The following is a 16,172-nucleotide window of genomic DNA, read 5'->3' as shown; positions in this document are numbered from 1 at the left end:
TAAATTTTGAATGATTAAAATTCATCTAAGGCAAATGCTACTTTTTAATGATTAAAAAAATGTTACACCCAAATTCAAATTTGAATGATTAAAATTCATCTCGGTAAAATGCTAGTTTTTTTTTTATGTAAAATAATTTACCCTATGAAAACCTTGTCAAGGCCTATCAGCTGCACCCATTCGGCTATTCCCTCTAATTTTGTGTACCTGAGTTCTCCCTACACTTCTTTCTTTAGATTTTTTGATACTGATTGTACAAAATGATTAAATGAGTGACCTTGAAAATTAAACAACTTTAATTCGCTCCTCGGTCTAAAGTTACGAATTGATAAATAAGTAGTCCTATTAATTGCCGCACCCATGCAACAAATTTTGCCCGGTGATGTCTGCTAATCTGTAGAACACATTTTCTAAAAACAAGAATTTTTTTTTTTTGGCTATATCTAATTAACAACAGATAAATTACATGAGAAGAAAGAATGCAACATGCAATACAAAAAAAAAAAAAAAAAAAGGTCTAAGGCAAAAGAATTTACCTAGTTTTGAGATTGACAAGACAAATCAAAAGAAAATCCCCTCCCCACAAAGAAAAATAAGAAAAGGTGAAACAAGACAGAAGGACAACCAAGCAGGATACGCCCCTAATGCAGCCTAGTTAGCTCTTCCACTCTTTTCATAAGTTCCTCCACTGGAACAGTCATTGCCTTCGAAATCTCCTCCATCCTATTTCGACTAAGATCAAGGAATGATTCTATAAGATCTCCATCCAAGAAATTTTTTGATTCCACCGTTTTCTTCTCATTGCAGAATGATCTCCACTGTTCATGACTCAAACCTCCCACACCCTTTATCACCTTCCTCAAGGTTGCCTGCAGCTTCTCCAGGAAGGTGTACTGCTCAAGAGGAAGAGACGCGATTACGCCAATAACACCATTAACTGTCCCAAAAATGACCGTCGGAATCTGCCCAACATCAGAATCTGGCAATCGCATGACAAGAGAACCATGACGGAACCGATTGACAAATTCACCCAGGTGGTATTCACCAGCCACCTCAAGACGACCACGCTCCTCATCAGTAGCGCCTTCACTATTTTTCCGCACAGTGAAGAGATTGAAGTTGTTCTCTGCACCTAGGTAGATGTCATCATCAAGAATCTCAACTGCTGACATCCAGTTCGCGTTATAGTCACGAGCTCGCTCCTCAATAGCACCCTCCTCATGCTAAAATGTGGAACCAAATCAAGAACATCGTCATTATAGAACTATATAAAATCCACTAGAGAGTCAAACAACATGTAACTGAACACCCATGTGGGATAGACAAATATTCACCAAAAAGGCCTTTAACAGGACACTTCTCTCACCTTGTAAATTAACAGTGAGATTGATTTCATCAGATCACCTACGACAATAAAATCTCCACGAGTTTGTACATAAAGGGCAAGGATGTGACCATGATGTCCACATTCCGACTGCAGTTCATGGGTACCATCATCTCGAAGCATCCATTTATACAACTGTATCTTCTGATTAATAGCAGCAAGCAGTTTCCCATTAAAAGCATTCAGGGAGTACACAGCTCCCTTAGTCTCTTTCTCAGCAATTAGCTGGAGTTTTCCATCTTCAACAATGAAGACAAGGATCCGGCCCTGCAATGATTCAAAAAAGAAACATAGCACGAGATCAAATATCAAAAAATCAGGAGGCGGAAAAAAACTTTTTTAACTGTAAGCGACAGACTAGTAATGGAAAATCAAATCCCTCACTAAAACACATTGAAACTCTAACAATCATGAAAGCATAAGAAGGCAAAACGATGCTTTGATTTCTGATCAAGATCTTGGTTTTCAAATACAAATCAATAGAAACCTTGTATAGGCACTGGTTTCACAGAAAACCCTAAAGTTCCACAAAAAGAACTCAAAAAGGAAAAAATTTCAATCAATCATGAAAATCTTGACTTAGAAATCACTGGTTAATACCAATATTTAGAAGCCAAACCAAAACTAGAGTTCTAATTAAGTAAAAAAAAGAAAAAAAAACATTGTGCTGAGTAACTAAACCAAGTAGAAATTAAACTACGCCAAAATCTCAAACTTAGAAAGAGAATAAAAAACAACCAGCACCATCTGGCGGAAAACGACGAGCTATTTCACTATGTGAAATGAAACTCAAACCTTCGCCACATGAAGGCAATAAAAAACTAACAGGGAAAAAAGAGAAGAACAAATAGGTTGATGCAGAGAACTAACCTTGGTTGGTTCATTCTCCTCTGGCATTACATATGCAGTGCCAACGCAATAGTAAACATTGCTATCATCAGAAAAGGAGCAGCTAAGTATTGAACAAGCATACTCATACTGGTCAAGTGGATAAGAAGATATAAACTCAAAAGTTTGGTCATCTATCAAGCGTACAAAATGCATTTCTGCATCTTCTGTACTTGACTGATTGTACTTTAAACTACATATAGCAAAGGTCCTGGTCTGCTCCTGATGACATATGCGACGAGCATGCTCTCCAAGTTGGATGGTGCGAATGTGAAGTTTTTGAATGTCATCTATAGTACCAATTGTTAGCTCACCTTCTCTTGCAATTGCAAGACTGTTACACAAAAGACTGAGTCAATGAAATTCTTAATTGGACAAAATGATAGATAGTCTTTCACCAAAATAGAAAAATTATTTCCGATCGCTAAAAGAACTTCATGGTGCACCACAGCAGGAATGGAAATTTTAGTTCATTGAAAAGAACTAATAAGTCTCTGTAAAATCACATTATATAATTAAAACATATGTCTCAATATAGGGATACACAATAAGCATATCACTAAAGAACACCAAGTTTCAATTAACCGCAAGTTTATCTTAAGTGCATGCAGTATATAAAATAAAATAAAGTAAAAGAGAAATTGAAATCGACGATCCTCCAAAATACAGAACAATATTCATCAGAAAAGGTACAGAAAACTGTAAGCAACATCTTTCCAACTTTAATAGCCCATAAAACCAACAGAGAATCCATAGTTCATTGTCTCCCCAGATGGATACTCTCTTGTTCCTAAGAAGTCTCAGTCCTTCCCACGACGATTCATACACAAGCATTAAAAATGTCTTATTCAAATAAGCCCTCTTCAGTATGAATGGAAGATCTTAAAAAGCTGAACACACTTAGTACTAAAATAAAAAATAGGCAGCATTCTTCATTGAAATATCTATACTATTTGCCCAACCAGATTTACATCCCTGAGAACCTGCCCTAACATACCCCACCCATCCCTTTCAAAATAGTGTAAAACTGATCTACGAGACTACCAAGACCTGATTCCTACTTCTAACTGAATATCGAAATAACAAGAACATTAACAAGCAATTTATTAATCAATTTAAAAAATTTGCACATTAGGTGGCCACATACATGCCAATTGGCAACAAAACATTTTCACGACAGAGATGAAATATTCAAACACAAACCTGTCAGGAAAAGCTGCAGAGTTGAAAGGACACATGTAACTGACTTCCCTTAGGTTCACATTGCTGTACAATAGTTTCTTGTTGCTGCTGTAAATTACAGTTGGCCTATCAGAAGCAGCAAAGACATGTGTTGCATTCTTTGATGAGAAAGTGCGAAGTGTTATGGGTTGCGTTCCAAGAGAGACCTTTTTCCGATCTGTTAACTCGCCAGTATTCATGTTCAGGACAAAATTTAACAGATGACCATCTCCAAGGGCACATAGCAAGTAAGATACCTAAATGACACCAACAAAAGCTACTTTAAACAGATACAGGGGAAAAATGAATTAATAAATAGTTACTGACACAGAATAATGCAGCTACAATTTTAAGTATGGCAAACTATTGCATAATTAAGCAAGGATTCAATTACAATGCCACATCACACATAATGGAACATCGTATTAGTTCATACTTTGTCAAAAATGATAATCAGAGCTAATGAACTACTTTGGATTCTTTGACAAATACAAGCAACCCACGAATTGTTATAGACACGCAAGACAAATAGAAAAGACAAAATCAAGAGGGAAAAAAACAAAAGGAACATACCCCCTCAAAGGAACAGAGAAGAACAGAGCGAGGAATTATCTCTCCTCCCAAATGCTCCTTGGTAATCAGATTTAAGTCAGGAAGGGAAAAAATTCTGACACTTATATCAGTCCACATTCCAACTGCAGCTATGTGACTATGATTTGGATTTTCACCAATTGGATTTATGTCCAGGCATGAAATATCATACTCTAGCTGAGCATGCTTTACTTCAGTTAGCACTCCATCACCAATTTCCAAGAACACTAAATGACCACCACCAGTAGCCAATAAAACCTGTTAAGAGCAGGTACAACAATATTAACCAAACAATGATAAAAAGCAAATCAAATTGGATTATAAGAACCACAACTAACAAAAGATATTGAAAACTGAAAGAAAAACTATCAATAAATTCTTATCTCTACCATCTAAAAACATCTTGATCACGTCTCTACAATACCAACTTTCATAAGTAGTTCTTTCGTTCATTTATTTCTGAAATTCAAAAGCAGTCTCCTGAGAAACTTCTGATTCAACATCACAGAAAAAGAGCCATGTTTGATGCTGAGGCATATAACTACTAAGCTAAAGTTAACTTTCTCAACAAAATACATTTCCATCCTTGAAAGCTAAAATGACGAGTAAGATACATATACCAATCAAAATGCAGCTGAAGTTAGTATGCTCGCCAAACTCATGGCAGCATATATCTTGTCATCATAATAGTTCTCGAGATTTTATTTGTGTTCAGAATACGGCTTTGAAGATTGTGGCAAGGTAAAATAACCAAAAAGTTGGTGGCCATTCTTTCCCCTTGCTCTTTAGGTTAGGGGTGATGGTAAATTTGGGTATTCCTATGAGTATCTGCAAGTTGGGCACTTCTGAGATATGTCTTGAATGTCGAAGGAACTAGGCAAAAAGTCCTGCTATGGTTTCTCAAAGAGATCTATGAGCAGAATTATAAGCCAATGCCACCTCTCTATAAATTCTAAAAATTTACAGGGCTTTTGAAGTTGGCCTTGGAGATCAACCTAGACTGCTTGCCAATCCTTTCATCAGCTTCATCAGCTGTAGAGGGTATCAAAAGAGAATGAAGCTCATCCTCTTCATCATAAATGATCCACTTGCCCCTATATGGCCTGGACCATTAGGGATCCCAATTCATTGGGCCTTTCGATACAATCAAATAGAAAGTCCCAAGAGTGCCATATTCTAGGAGCCCAAACTATGTAATTGAATAAATCCTCCTCTATCTATTGCGGGTCAAGGACTCCTTCCCCCTCCCCCTCTTCAAACTTTGATTATAGAGAAATCTCTGGCCAAGGATAGAACAAGATCCACTCTGCATCATATCGAAGGGATTCTTTCGTTCGGGCCAAAGAAGCAATGTCACTTGATCATTATCAAACTGACTGCAATCTTTTTCTGTCCGTGAATATCCCACCAGAGCGCCTTCTACTTCTAATAGGCCATGAACTAGATCCGAATTGTTCTCAATGAGTCCATAAGAAGTGATCCCATTTTTTTCATCAACCTTAGGTGGAGGGAGGGAAAGATAGGTGTTTTATTGATTAGTCTAGCTCAAATGCAAGGTTTAACAGTTTATAGACTGGTGGTAGTGCATCTGCAGAGCCTGCAAAAGCGGTTGATACTACAGTTATTGGCTAATTAATGTCTCAACGTTTATTTTTATACCGAGGAATTGTTTCACGAAGTGATATGCATCAAGCTATCAAATGAATGCTAGAGTTCAATCATGGAATCATCAAATTTGATCATCAAAAAGACAAATTAAACAAACAAGGTTGGTTCTCAGCTATTTACATTTTCCAACTAATATTTACTTTTGCAGATTCAGTAGATTTAGATTCCTTTATGACCGTATGCACACAATAAAATTAAAAAGAATCTCTTGTGGTTCCTAACTTTAAAAGATAGGATGCACCATTAAGAATACTTACTATCTTTTCCAATGCCCACATGTTCTACCTGAACAACAAGCTAATCCTAAAACTTGACAACTGGAACTCTAGCCTCTCTATCAAGGATCACAGAAGTATCAAGCGAGAGTTATGATCTAAAGTGCAAACAAGAAAAGGTGTCCATGTTCAACCTGAGTGGCATTAGCGGTTGCAACATTCACTGAGAATCCAGCAGGAGCAAACCATTCATGTCGCAATTCTCTAGAGGTGGAGCTCACCAATCTTACTGAAATCGAAGTCACCTGCAACATTCACCAAAAGAATTGAACATCTCAAAACCATATCAGACCCACTATATAATTCAAATCCAAAGAGACCCAACAATGACTGAGGAGACTCTTCATGAAACCCACTATACATAATGCTGTCCATACCCCCTGCACCCCCTGGCGGGTGGGCACATGGTAGAAAATTAATCGTGCTGACAAGACAGAAACATATGCAAACTGCCCCAACATTTGCACGAAGAATGGGATGACTTCAGCATGGACATGATAGTAATGAAGTTTTACTACAGTCACTTCTCTGGTTCTGTGAGACATTCATAAAGCATGATAGTACAAACATGAAATCAACATTCTGAAAACAGTTATACTGAAAGATATTGAGTTCTATCAACCAAGAATCTAATTAAAAAGCATTGTACAGCTGGAAAGATGATATAGGGCAGTGTCATACCTGCACAAGTTGATTGAATACAGCATCATGGCAAAACAAAGTCTGAGCTTCAGAACAAAAACCTTCTATCTCAGTTTCCTCCAACTCATCCTCAAGATTCATTGCCAAAATACGTGTCTCACTAATAAAGCTGACAACAAGGAAAGTGTCATAAGGATCATCAGTAGCTGACCTCAGTGACCACATTCCTTTGATGCCTTGGAGTTCCACAGATGCCTACAAGTGAAAAAAGATGTACCACAGCTTTAACAAAACAACAAAATGATATCCCTCAGGGATTCAAGTTTATTTAGACATGCCAAACCTGTTCATTAATTCCAATGCCATTTCGAACTATTCGAAGGGAACCATCTTTGTAGGCTCCTGAGCAAGTTACAACCTGGCCCTGACCTTGCCTCTCTAAATCAACCACACAGAAGTCGACAATTGGCCCCAAGTTGACATATCTTTCTAAAACTTCTACATAAGAACCTTTTGGATCAGGCTGAAGATTTAGCTTTATGAGCTGAATTGAAATCACACAACTTCATGTCAGGTTCATCTCCATAAATAAGGAAAAATTTGTGAAACTCAGGACAAGAGATTCTAAAAAGATGAGTCCCAAGGGCCAATTGCTGTTCATGGGCATATACATTAGAGACAACATATACAATAGCAACTAACTAAGCTAACATGAAGATGAAGTCGATTAATATGACACAAGATTATTATTCATATCAACTTTCTATACCAAGGAATTGAAAGACTTACTTTGACTGGTATACTTTCTTACCAAATAAAATGCAAAAGGAAAACTTACTTTTTTTTCTTGGACTATGTTAACCTTTCACAGGAACCAAAAATACGTGTTTGACTTCCATAGACACAGAAACATTTTGAAAAAGTTGAAGAATACAGCAAGCAAGAACTTGGAGAGGAAAAACCTGTGGTTGCATAAAAAATCAAAGGCTATAAACTAGAGTACTGCACAGTTCATTTTCCTTCTATCAAATTCATGGAGTAAGTACGTTCAATTGATTATATTCCCTAGAACAATGCAAGAATTTTATCCAGTTTTTCAAACTTCCGAGTGAAAATCCGCATGAGAAGCATACCTGTGAATCTCCATAGCTTGACCCAATGTATACAAAGGCATTGTCAAGATATGAGATTGTTGATGCAATAGAAGTTTCCCCCAGCAGCTCAATTTTGAGTCCAGTAACTCTATTTACAGATGAACAATAGAAATCCTTCAGACAACTAAAATGGATATTCAGCACAAGGAGAAAGCCTCTCATTCCACAAATGAGCTAACACCCAGATATCATTTGCTAATCAAGTGCTAAAAACGAAAGACTGGATGGAAGGATAACACTCACTTCTCTTTCTCATGATTTATCACCAAGAGGTGGAGTAGACCATTATGATCTCCAAGTAGGTATCGAGAACCATCAGCATCAACCCTTCCATAGGCTCTTGTAATTGACTTGAGAAAAATAACCAAAAAAATTAAAACTAAGAACTGAAAATGTAATTGTGATTAGTGAATGGTAAAGATTTGGAAAAACACTCTGTGTCTTTTGTTTCATCCCCTAGGAAGGGTTTCTGCAGGATAGAAAGCATGATATGATTAAGCAGTTAGTGTTGACAACTCACAGGTCTAATAGGGATTGCTTTAAAAGCAGTGGCACTACAATACACTATAGTTTCTTCACCAATAATTAGAACCCCACAAAGAGGAGGAGGTACAGGTATTAGCAAATCAGCTCCATTATCGAGATTGTTCTGAGACCATGGTCCCTCAACAAAATCTTTATCCTTCAAAGCCACTTCGTAAGTTTTGATATGACGAGCATCCTTATTATCCTGCCAATAATATCAGGACAAACACCAAGTTTAAACATCTAAAGCACATAATTATACTTACAATAGAAAATATTATGAGACTCCACAACATGCATAGATAGAGAGACAGAGAGAGAGAGAGAGAGATGAGGGCAGACATCTGAATCTTGGACTATAACTGAAAGAACTTCCATTAGCAGTTTGTATGGTTTCATGAAAGGCCAGATATAACACATTGCTGGCACATGCATCAAATATTAATCAACCAAATTATGAAAATCATACTATATACACAGAAAAAACAGAAAATCATATGATTATAGGTAATCAAGCGAGAAAAATTCGTCTCTTTATGGCACAAAGACTACAAAACTTGCATAGAGAAGTTTTGGGTGCATTGAGAATAGCAATGAGAAATTTGTTGCAAAAGCAAAAACAAAACCTGGTACAGAACAACTATCGTAGGCTTTGCGCAACCGTAAAGAAATTTGATATCCAAAACTTGAAGCTCTTCAAGCCTGGAAGCCATAAAAAACAAAATAAAAAAGAAAAAAAAAAGCCAGTTTAGGGACACGAATTAGTGCATGCTATGATTAATTGGCTATGTATTAAGAAACAAACAGGAACCACTGAACAACACAATACATGATTTATCAAATGTATACGTATACTTGCAGCACTTCAACTGACTAGTATTTAGTTTCACAGGTAAGTTAACTAACACAAATAGAGGAATACAGGAACATCAAGTAAGCTATAACTGGCTTTAAACAAAAACAGTATCACTTTGGTTAAAAACATTGATAGAGTGCCAAATATGTGGCAACACAAGGGCAGATTTTGCAATCTAAAATTACGCCTATTCTTTCTAAAACGTCGATTACATTATGAAATTATTCACATTCTTGACAGGGTCCCATATCCCTATATTGGTACTCATTGCCAAACACATCAGAATCTTGATACGACAGAGATTTCATCCTGCTGCATCTAAGGTAAATGGGTTCAAGAAAGTCAAGTCAAAAATCTCTGGCAACTATTCCATCTCACATGGGATATCTCCTCAGCCCATCATGTAGTAATGAGTGCAAAGTGCGAGGTCAACCAATTAAACAACAACATAACATATGCAATCATCAAGCAGAAATGCATGCTTGAAAAAGTCAACTGTCATAGAAACTTTCGAATCATAGTAGCAATTATCTTCCATCAACTGAATTTCAAGAGATAAATCTAAAGGTTATCAAGATTCTAGCAAAACCTAATTCATAGAAAAATGTTTTTGCACCAAGCAGACTATCCTCTGAGAATAACACTTGGCATCCAAAGGAAAATATGAACAATACTAAAACTCAGACGGATGCAAGATTAAAACTACCCAATAACTCCACTCTTTAAAGACAATACTTACAAGCGAGACCCTGCAAGTATCTCCACATCTGTTTATACAAGTCACTCGTTTAAGAGATCTGTTAATAATAATCATAGAACTAGGGGCAAAAAATGTCCAACTCCAAAAGGCATTTCTTTTGACCTTTTGATATAAGAAAAAAAATTTAATCAATATCCACCAAGAAGGTGTTACATATGCACATTGGCACACTCAAAAAACACCATATCCAATTAGGAGACTATTTTGATTTATTTGCCACTTAGACTACATTTTCACCACAAGTCAACTGAGAAGCACGATATTCTCTTTCCATTACCCAGTGCTGGTTTCTTATTTGTTTTTCTAGTTTGCTAGTACGAGTTTTCCTCTTTTATCTTCAGGGAAGGACTAAAACTATTATGCAAACTTGGCTCTGAAAAACTTTTGAGCATCTTCTTGGTTACTCCAAAGAAGAAGAAAAGTAACATCACCCAAGGAGAAGCAAAGTTCCTCCAGTATCTCCTACAAGTAAAAGGGCACCATGAACAATTTCAGACAAAAATCTGGGATCACCCAGTAGCTTGCCATGTTTGAAAAATCTGTATTACTAGTTATGATATCCATAACCAGAAAAAAGCTAAGAAAGTTAGATCAATCACGGTGCAGAAATTATCACAGCTAGTCTATTATCAACCAACTCCATATACGTAAGTCTGACATCTAGAAATAGTAAAGAAAATTGGAGAATACCTTATATTAAATGCTTCCTTGAGTTGGCCTTTGTTATCAAATGGAATAACCTGGCAACAAATAAAACAGTTGCCTACTACATCAGAGATCAAGATAGTGACGGCATCCATTTGAGTAATAAGAGTACCAAACAAGAGATAGAAATAAATCACTGGGAAGTATTATAATAATAAATTAGTGCACTATTCAAGATTACCTTAAATAATCCATCATACAAATGAAGCCCAATCAATCTGCAATCTGGGTCAATTATGCCGATCTGCAAAAACAAGATAACAATTCACATCAGAATTGGAAGCTTTCCCCAAATATATATATGAAGACAGCTTCAAGTGCAAGTGAACTACTTTATGGGCAAGTAGTAGAGTACCTGACCATTGTCAGTGGGACGGCCTATTCGATCAGAAACATCCCCCATCGCTCTATTAAAACATCAGTCATTATGATTATATTACAGCACAACAGAACATGAGATATGATAGGATGCATTTGACTATGAAGTGTTACTTCTCAAGGAATCAAAATTATTGCTATTCAAAATCGACATTTCATGTGGAGAATTCCTATAAGAATTACATATTCTTTTGTTTAGATCAGATTATCAAGCACAGAAATAACAGAGATATTAATGATACAACCAAATTTAGCTATCTGACCTAGTAACTACTTCAGCAGCCTCAGGATCCCATTGAAGAACACAAAATTTATATCTTTCTGTTGCTATGAACAGAAGATCATGTGTTTCACCCTGTCAGTGCAAGAAGACAATACATGTAAGATTGATACACGTTTGACTTACATAAATGCTTAACAAAATTCAAGTCAAAAACTCACATGTGGTCGAAACAGCTCAAGTGTTGCAATTCTGCCATATACTGGCACATCCAACATAGGCTGCAGATAGACAAAATTAAACTCAGTTCCACCAAAATTTCCTAGGATTCTGAAGATTTTTAAATCACAAATTACAAAGCACATAACGCAAAATACCACATTGACAAACAACCGTCATATCTACTTACAGAAAATTTACTACGTAATCAAGTACCAGGGTCCAAATTTGCGGCAATCTCCCCACATCTATGCTCCCAAATTTGATGAATCATAAACCTAAATATACACCTAAACCTATACTTGTACCCATATTTTCTGAGTGTCGTTCTTTCGATAATTAATGCACATAAATATTGTAAATGTACATAAACATACAATTCCATGAGATTCTAGGTGATGCTAAATTTTTTAAATAACTCATTGTAGGCCTCTTAAATTGTCAGGGAAGCACAGCAGACTTGTGTTACCTTTCTGAAAGGATTCATTATGAATTTTTAACATTTAATGAAAGAGATGCTATACAAGGAAGAAGGTTAACTTCTTCACAAACACAAATATGTAACAACTTGTAAATCTCATAAAAATAAAAATAAAAAACCCCACCTGTAAACCTTGAGGAGTGAGCAAATGAATCTCGATTCTTGTGCATTTCCTGAGAACATGTGGTAACATAAATAAAGTATTTGAGCAACAAATAACAAAAAGAAACATGGATCCCACTACTTAAAGACTTTCAACTGACTATTACTGGATAGGAGAGTACACTCAATTGGTTCAAAAATAATCCCGTTCAAAAGTCAGAACAAATGCCCAAATAATGTATAGCCCAAAGTTAAGCCATTTTCTGATTTTGACCATCAAGCACACACGCTTTTTCACAAATTTTCACGTACCAATTCACAATTCACCTGTATGCCGAATTAAAAAGAATTGACTGAAAACAAGCAAAAATGCAAACTTACAAATCAAAGAAAAAAAAATCCCGACCAACAACAAAATTTTAGGTAGGAAAAGAATCATAATTATAACGTCTCTTCACTTATACAATTAAAATGCCATAATTCAAGTATGAGAAATTTAAAAAAAAAATCTGCAGAAACACAAAACAGCTAAAAATAAATAGGAGTCAATAAACTAACGAAAAATTCTTCATTTCTTTAATTACTGGGAAAAAATAGAGGCATAAAAAAGCTTACGCAATTATGAGATTGAGCTCCTGAGGACCGGTGAAATTGCCGACGCACGAGTGCGTTACATTGGTCGGCTTGTGCGCCGTCACCACATAGTTCCATATACTCATCTCTCTATCTCTCTATATCTCTCGCGCTGGAGATTTCCACTTTTCTTCTTAGTCTTCTTCTTTTTACTTTCTTAATCCAAAACCCTAACTTAATTCCTGCCCACTCTTTCTCTCTCTGGTATTTTATTATTATTAGATGTACAAAATTACAAATGGGAGTAACTATTCACTTTCCAGTGTGCGTAGTCATAGACTGAAGGTTTTCGTCTGGAGAGGTGAAAACGAAAGTAAATAAGGTGGGTGCTGATTTTATTATTTAGTAACATCTGAGGTCGCTGATGGCGGATTAGGGAGAAAAGGAAAAGATGAACAAGTTTCTAGACCACACCCCGATAAAACGACACCGTTATGAAGAAATTTTGTCCATCTTTTAAAAAAAATAAAAAAATTTGCCGGGGTCATGTGGAGGGGGTGGTTTGGGAAGCCACAAGTTTCAGAATCGTCAGAGAGCTTATGCAAATGGCGGCTAACATTGTTTTGAAAATCGGATTAGACTGGTCAGTTCAATCGATCAGACTAGGAATCGATCATAACTCCGCTTCGATTCATATCTCGGGTTGATTGGAGTTAAAAATCGATAAAAATCGTTTGAACTCGGTGATTTTTGTATTTTTGCCTATTAAATTAATATATATATATAAAAGAATAGATTTTCCTTAACCTTAAAAACTAATTATTAAATGTCACATCCACTCACTTTCTTCACAGTTTTTGCCTCTTATCAAGTTTGCATTTCTATTTTCTATTTTCCTGATTTCCTCCAAACTCCAACTTCTTTTTTTTTAAGTTGCAATCTTTAAATCCCAAAAACTTGAATTAAAAATTTTAATTCACAATGTCTAATTCCCATGGATGCGAATTTTGTATAATTTTATAATATTGTGGTATTTTTGGGTTGGATTTAAGATTATTTTTTGGTAGATACAATTGAGATTGAAATAAAATTTGTTTATTGCAACTTATAATTTAAATTTTTTATTTGTGAAAATCCAAGTCCTTTGAAAATATTAAACTTTTCATCATATAAAGTGTTAAATTAGTCCATTGTATGTCTTATTTTATACATATATATATATTTATATAAATTATTTTTAAAAAAATTATTGAACTGGGGTTAAATCGGTCCAACCGGTTGAATTTCGACCCGAATACCTCACCGATTCAATTAATGGTCCGAGTTACAAAACATTGGAGGCAATCAATAGGGGCTTAGACAAACATTCGATCTCGAGTTCGATTAACTTCTTCAGTATCTTAAGAGAGCTTATGCCAATGGCGGCAATCAGTAAGGATGTAAACAAATACTCAATCTCGAGTTCGATTAACTTCTTTACCTATGCTTGGGATTAACTCGAGATAATATAGGAGTTTAATTTCGGCTGGATCTCACCCATAATAACCTAAACTAGGTTGAGCTTGATTTGAAACTTGAGCTCAAGTTCCATACATATAGGATTTTATTGGATCCTAGGAGGAGAACACCGCGCAAATGTGCGGTGTGGATTTCACATATGCCTAGAAAATGCCCAGATATTTAAATAGATATAGTATGTGCTATAGTCAAATATAATAAATTGTATATGTGATTATGTGCTTAAAATTTTACTGAGCAGCTGAAATAATCAAAGTACGTAGTAAGGAAATGTGCGTAGATAAAAGTTTCAGCATAAGATAAAGTAGGAAAAAAATTGGATAGGAAATGGGTCGAGGCAACAGATAATAAAGATAATCAAAAATTTTCATCTTTACAAGTATCAGAAGCAAGACACACAAAAAAGGAGAAACATGGCTAGTACACTTGTTAGGAAAATAGAATGAATGAGAAGATAGGCAACAAGCTGGCTATCCCTAATTTTCTTTGACAATTTGCAAATTGAGTATATTATGGTGCATAGGAGCTTGATTCAGCATCATGAAATACTGTGCTGGTATATAAGGAAAGAAGGCTACATGAATTCATTAGAACTCTAACCATCCGAATAAACATGAAAGGTGTAATACCACGAAAATATTTTCTCAACTCCGTTATCATCAAAGATTAAAACTGTAAAGATTGTCTTTGATTTGGGAATAAATACAATGATTTCATTATGTTGCAATACATGCTCAAGGATGAAACTTCTCCAATTCTTTTGAGCTTTTTTCCTTTGACACCAATTTTGGTAGCTTTGTTTCCTGTCTTGATGAGAAGAGTTGGAGTCACGTCACCATTGACGTAGTGATTGACAAACCTTGGAATTTTTTGCTAATGATTAATGAAAGTTAGATTGTAGAAGTGAAAACATAGATTCAGTTAAAAGAAATGGAACAATAATGGCAAAAAAAGGTAGTGTAAGTTAGCTTGCTAATGCGCTGGGAGTAGTTGAAGAAAAAATCTGATAAAAGCAAACTGAATCAGTTAGATTTTGGATTAAATTTGATTTCATTGATGAAGCTACGTGCTATTGGATAACCATCGACTGCAGACAAGCTGCACTTATTCAGCAGATAGTGTATTAAGAATAAGAAGAGCACAAATGGATACATAGAGTAAAATGAAGCATATACTGGTCTTGTCTCTGTTCAACACCAGCCTACAATAGATCTAGCAATAGAACTGTCCAATGTAAGTAAACTTGCTTATGAAACTCACAAAAATGGATGACATCAAAGATGAGATTGCCACTATGTCAAAGTAACAACATATCATGTTTCTTAGTGATATTTTCATGGCAGTATTCATCCCATCCTTCTGCAAATGAATGATCAGCGACTGTGATAAGCCATCTATAGGTTCCATATCTGAGAATGATTGTATTGCATTGGTGTCAACTAAGCAATAGTTCAAACTCGGAAGGCAAAATCTTAGGTTAAGGAATAAAATAAGTAATGTTAAATGCAATCGCAAGACTTAAAATCTAAGTTTTTGAAATAAGATAAGCAAAGATAAATGATTGCATGTTAGTATATTATATATCACTACATTAGTTATTGAGGTTACATGAAATGCAAAGATATACCTGTCCTTTGTGATTACATTTTAATATAAAACAGTAGGCCATGAATCTGCTGTCTGTTAAATGAGGGGTGGTTAAATTTTCTAGCATTAAACTGAGAACAGAAGATCAAAAAAAGAAAATTGATGTAATAAGAAGAATATATGTCCATAAATCCTGTTAGATTTTGTAAAACAAATGAAAATTGAAAGAATGAAAGTTACCTGCCTACAGTGATGCAGCTCATGATTATTTTCTTAACACTGAATATTTCTTAGTTGAGATAGCAAATTTATTCAACAACGGAGTGTTTATATATAAAGAATGCGTGGCTGATAGGTGAACCTTTTTAACATTTATTTTGCTTCAGTCTAGTCTTCTATCTATTATTATTATGCCAACTAGGGTT

General features: G+C 35.5%; 1 protein-coding gene across 1 annotated transcript; it reads right to left on the bottom strand.

The window, feature by feature from the left end:
• Nucleotides 1-406: 406 nt before the first annotated feature.
• Nucleotides 407-12,948, bottom strand: LOC113710218 (DNA damage-binding protein 1). The gene is made up of 19 exons (XM_027233098.2): nt 12,685-12,948; nt 12,092-12,140; nt 11,489-11,548; nt 11,311-11,402; nt 11,025-11,076; nt 10,851-10,913; nt 10,655-10,704; nt 8,975-9,050; nt 8,344-8,553; nt 8,067-8,173; nt 7,803-7,911; nt 7,013-7,213; nt 6,709-6,924; nt 6,162-6,272; nt 4,067-4,342; nt 3,476-3,750; nt 2,255-2,606; nt 1,367-1,651; nt 407-1,223 (listed from the first exon to the last, which is right to left on the bottom strand). The coding sequence occupies exons 1-19, from the start codon at nt 12,786-12,788 to the stop codon at nt 642-644; spliced, it is 3,270 nt and encodes a 1,089-aa protein (XP_027088899.1). The 5' UTR covers nt 12,789-12,948; the 3' UTR covers nt 407-641.
• Nucleotides 12,949-16,172: the final 3,224 nt, after the last annotated feature.

The sequence above is a fragment of the Coffea arabica genome, chromosome 9e (assembly GCF_036785885.1).
Source record: "Coffea arabica cultivar ET-39 chromosome 9e, Coffea Arabica ET-39 HiFi, whole genome shotgun sequence".
NCBI classification, from domain to species: Eukaryota; Viridiplantae; Streptophyta; class Magnoliopsida; order Gentianales; family Rubiaceae; genus Coffea; species Coffea arabica.
This window is presented reverse-complemented; position numbering and strand designations above follow the sequence as displayed.

Coding starts and splice junctions, on each gene's coding strand:
- LOC113710218 (XM_027233098.2), bottom strand. CDS start 12,788: ATGAGTATATGGAACTATGTGGTGACGGCGCACAAGCCGACCAATGTA. Junction 9,051..10,654: donor AAGGAAGCATTTAATATAAG/GTATTCTCCAAT, acceptor TATGGCTTCCAG/GCTTGAAGAGCTTCAAGTTT. Junction 6,273..6,708: donor TATTCAATCAACTTGTGCAG/GTATGACACTGC, acceptor TGAATGTTGCAG/GTGACTTCGATTTCAGTAAG.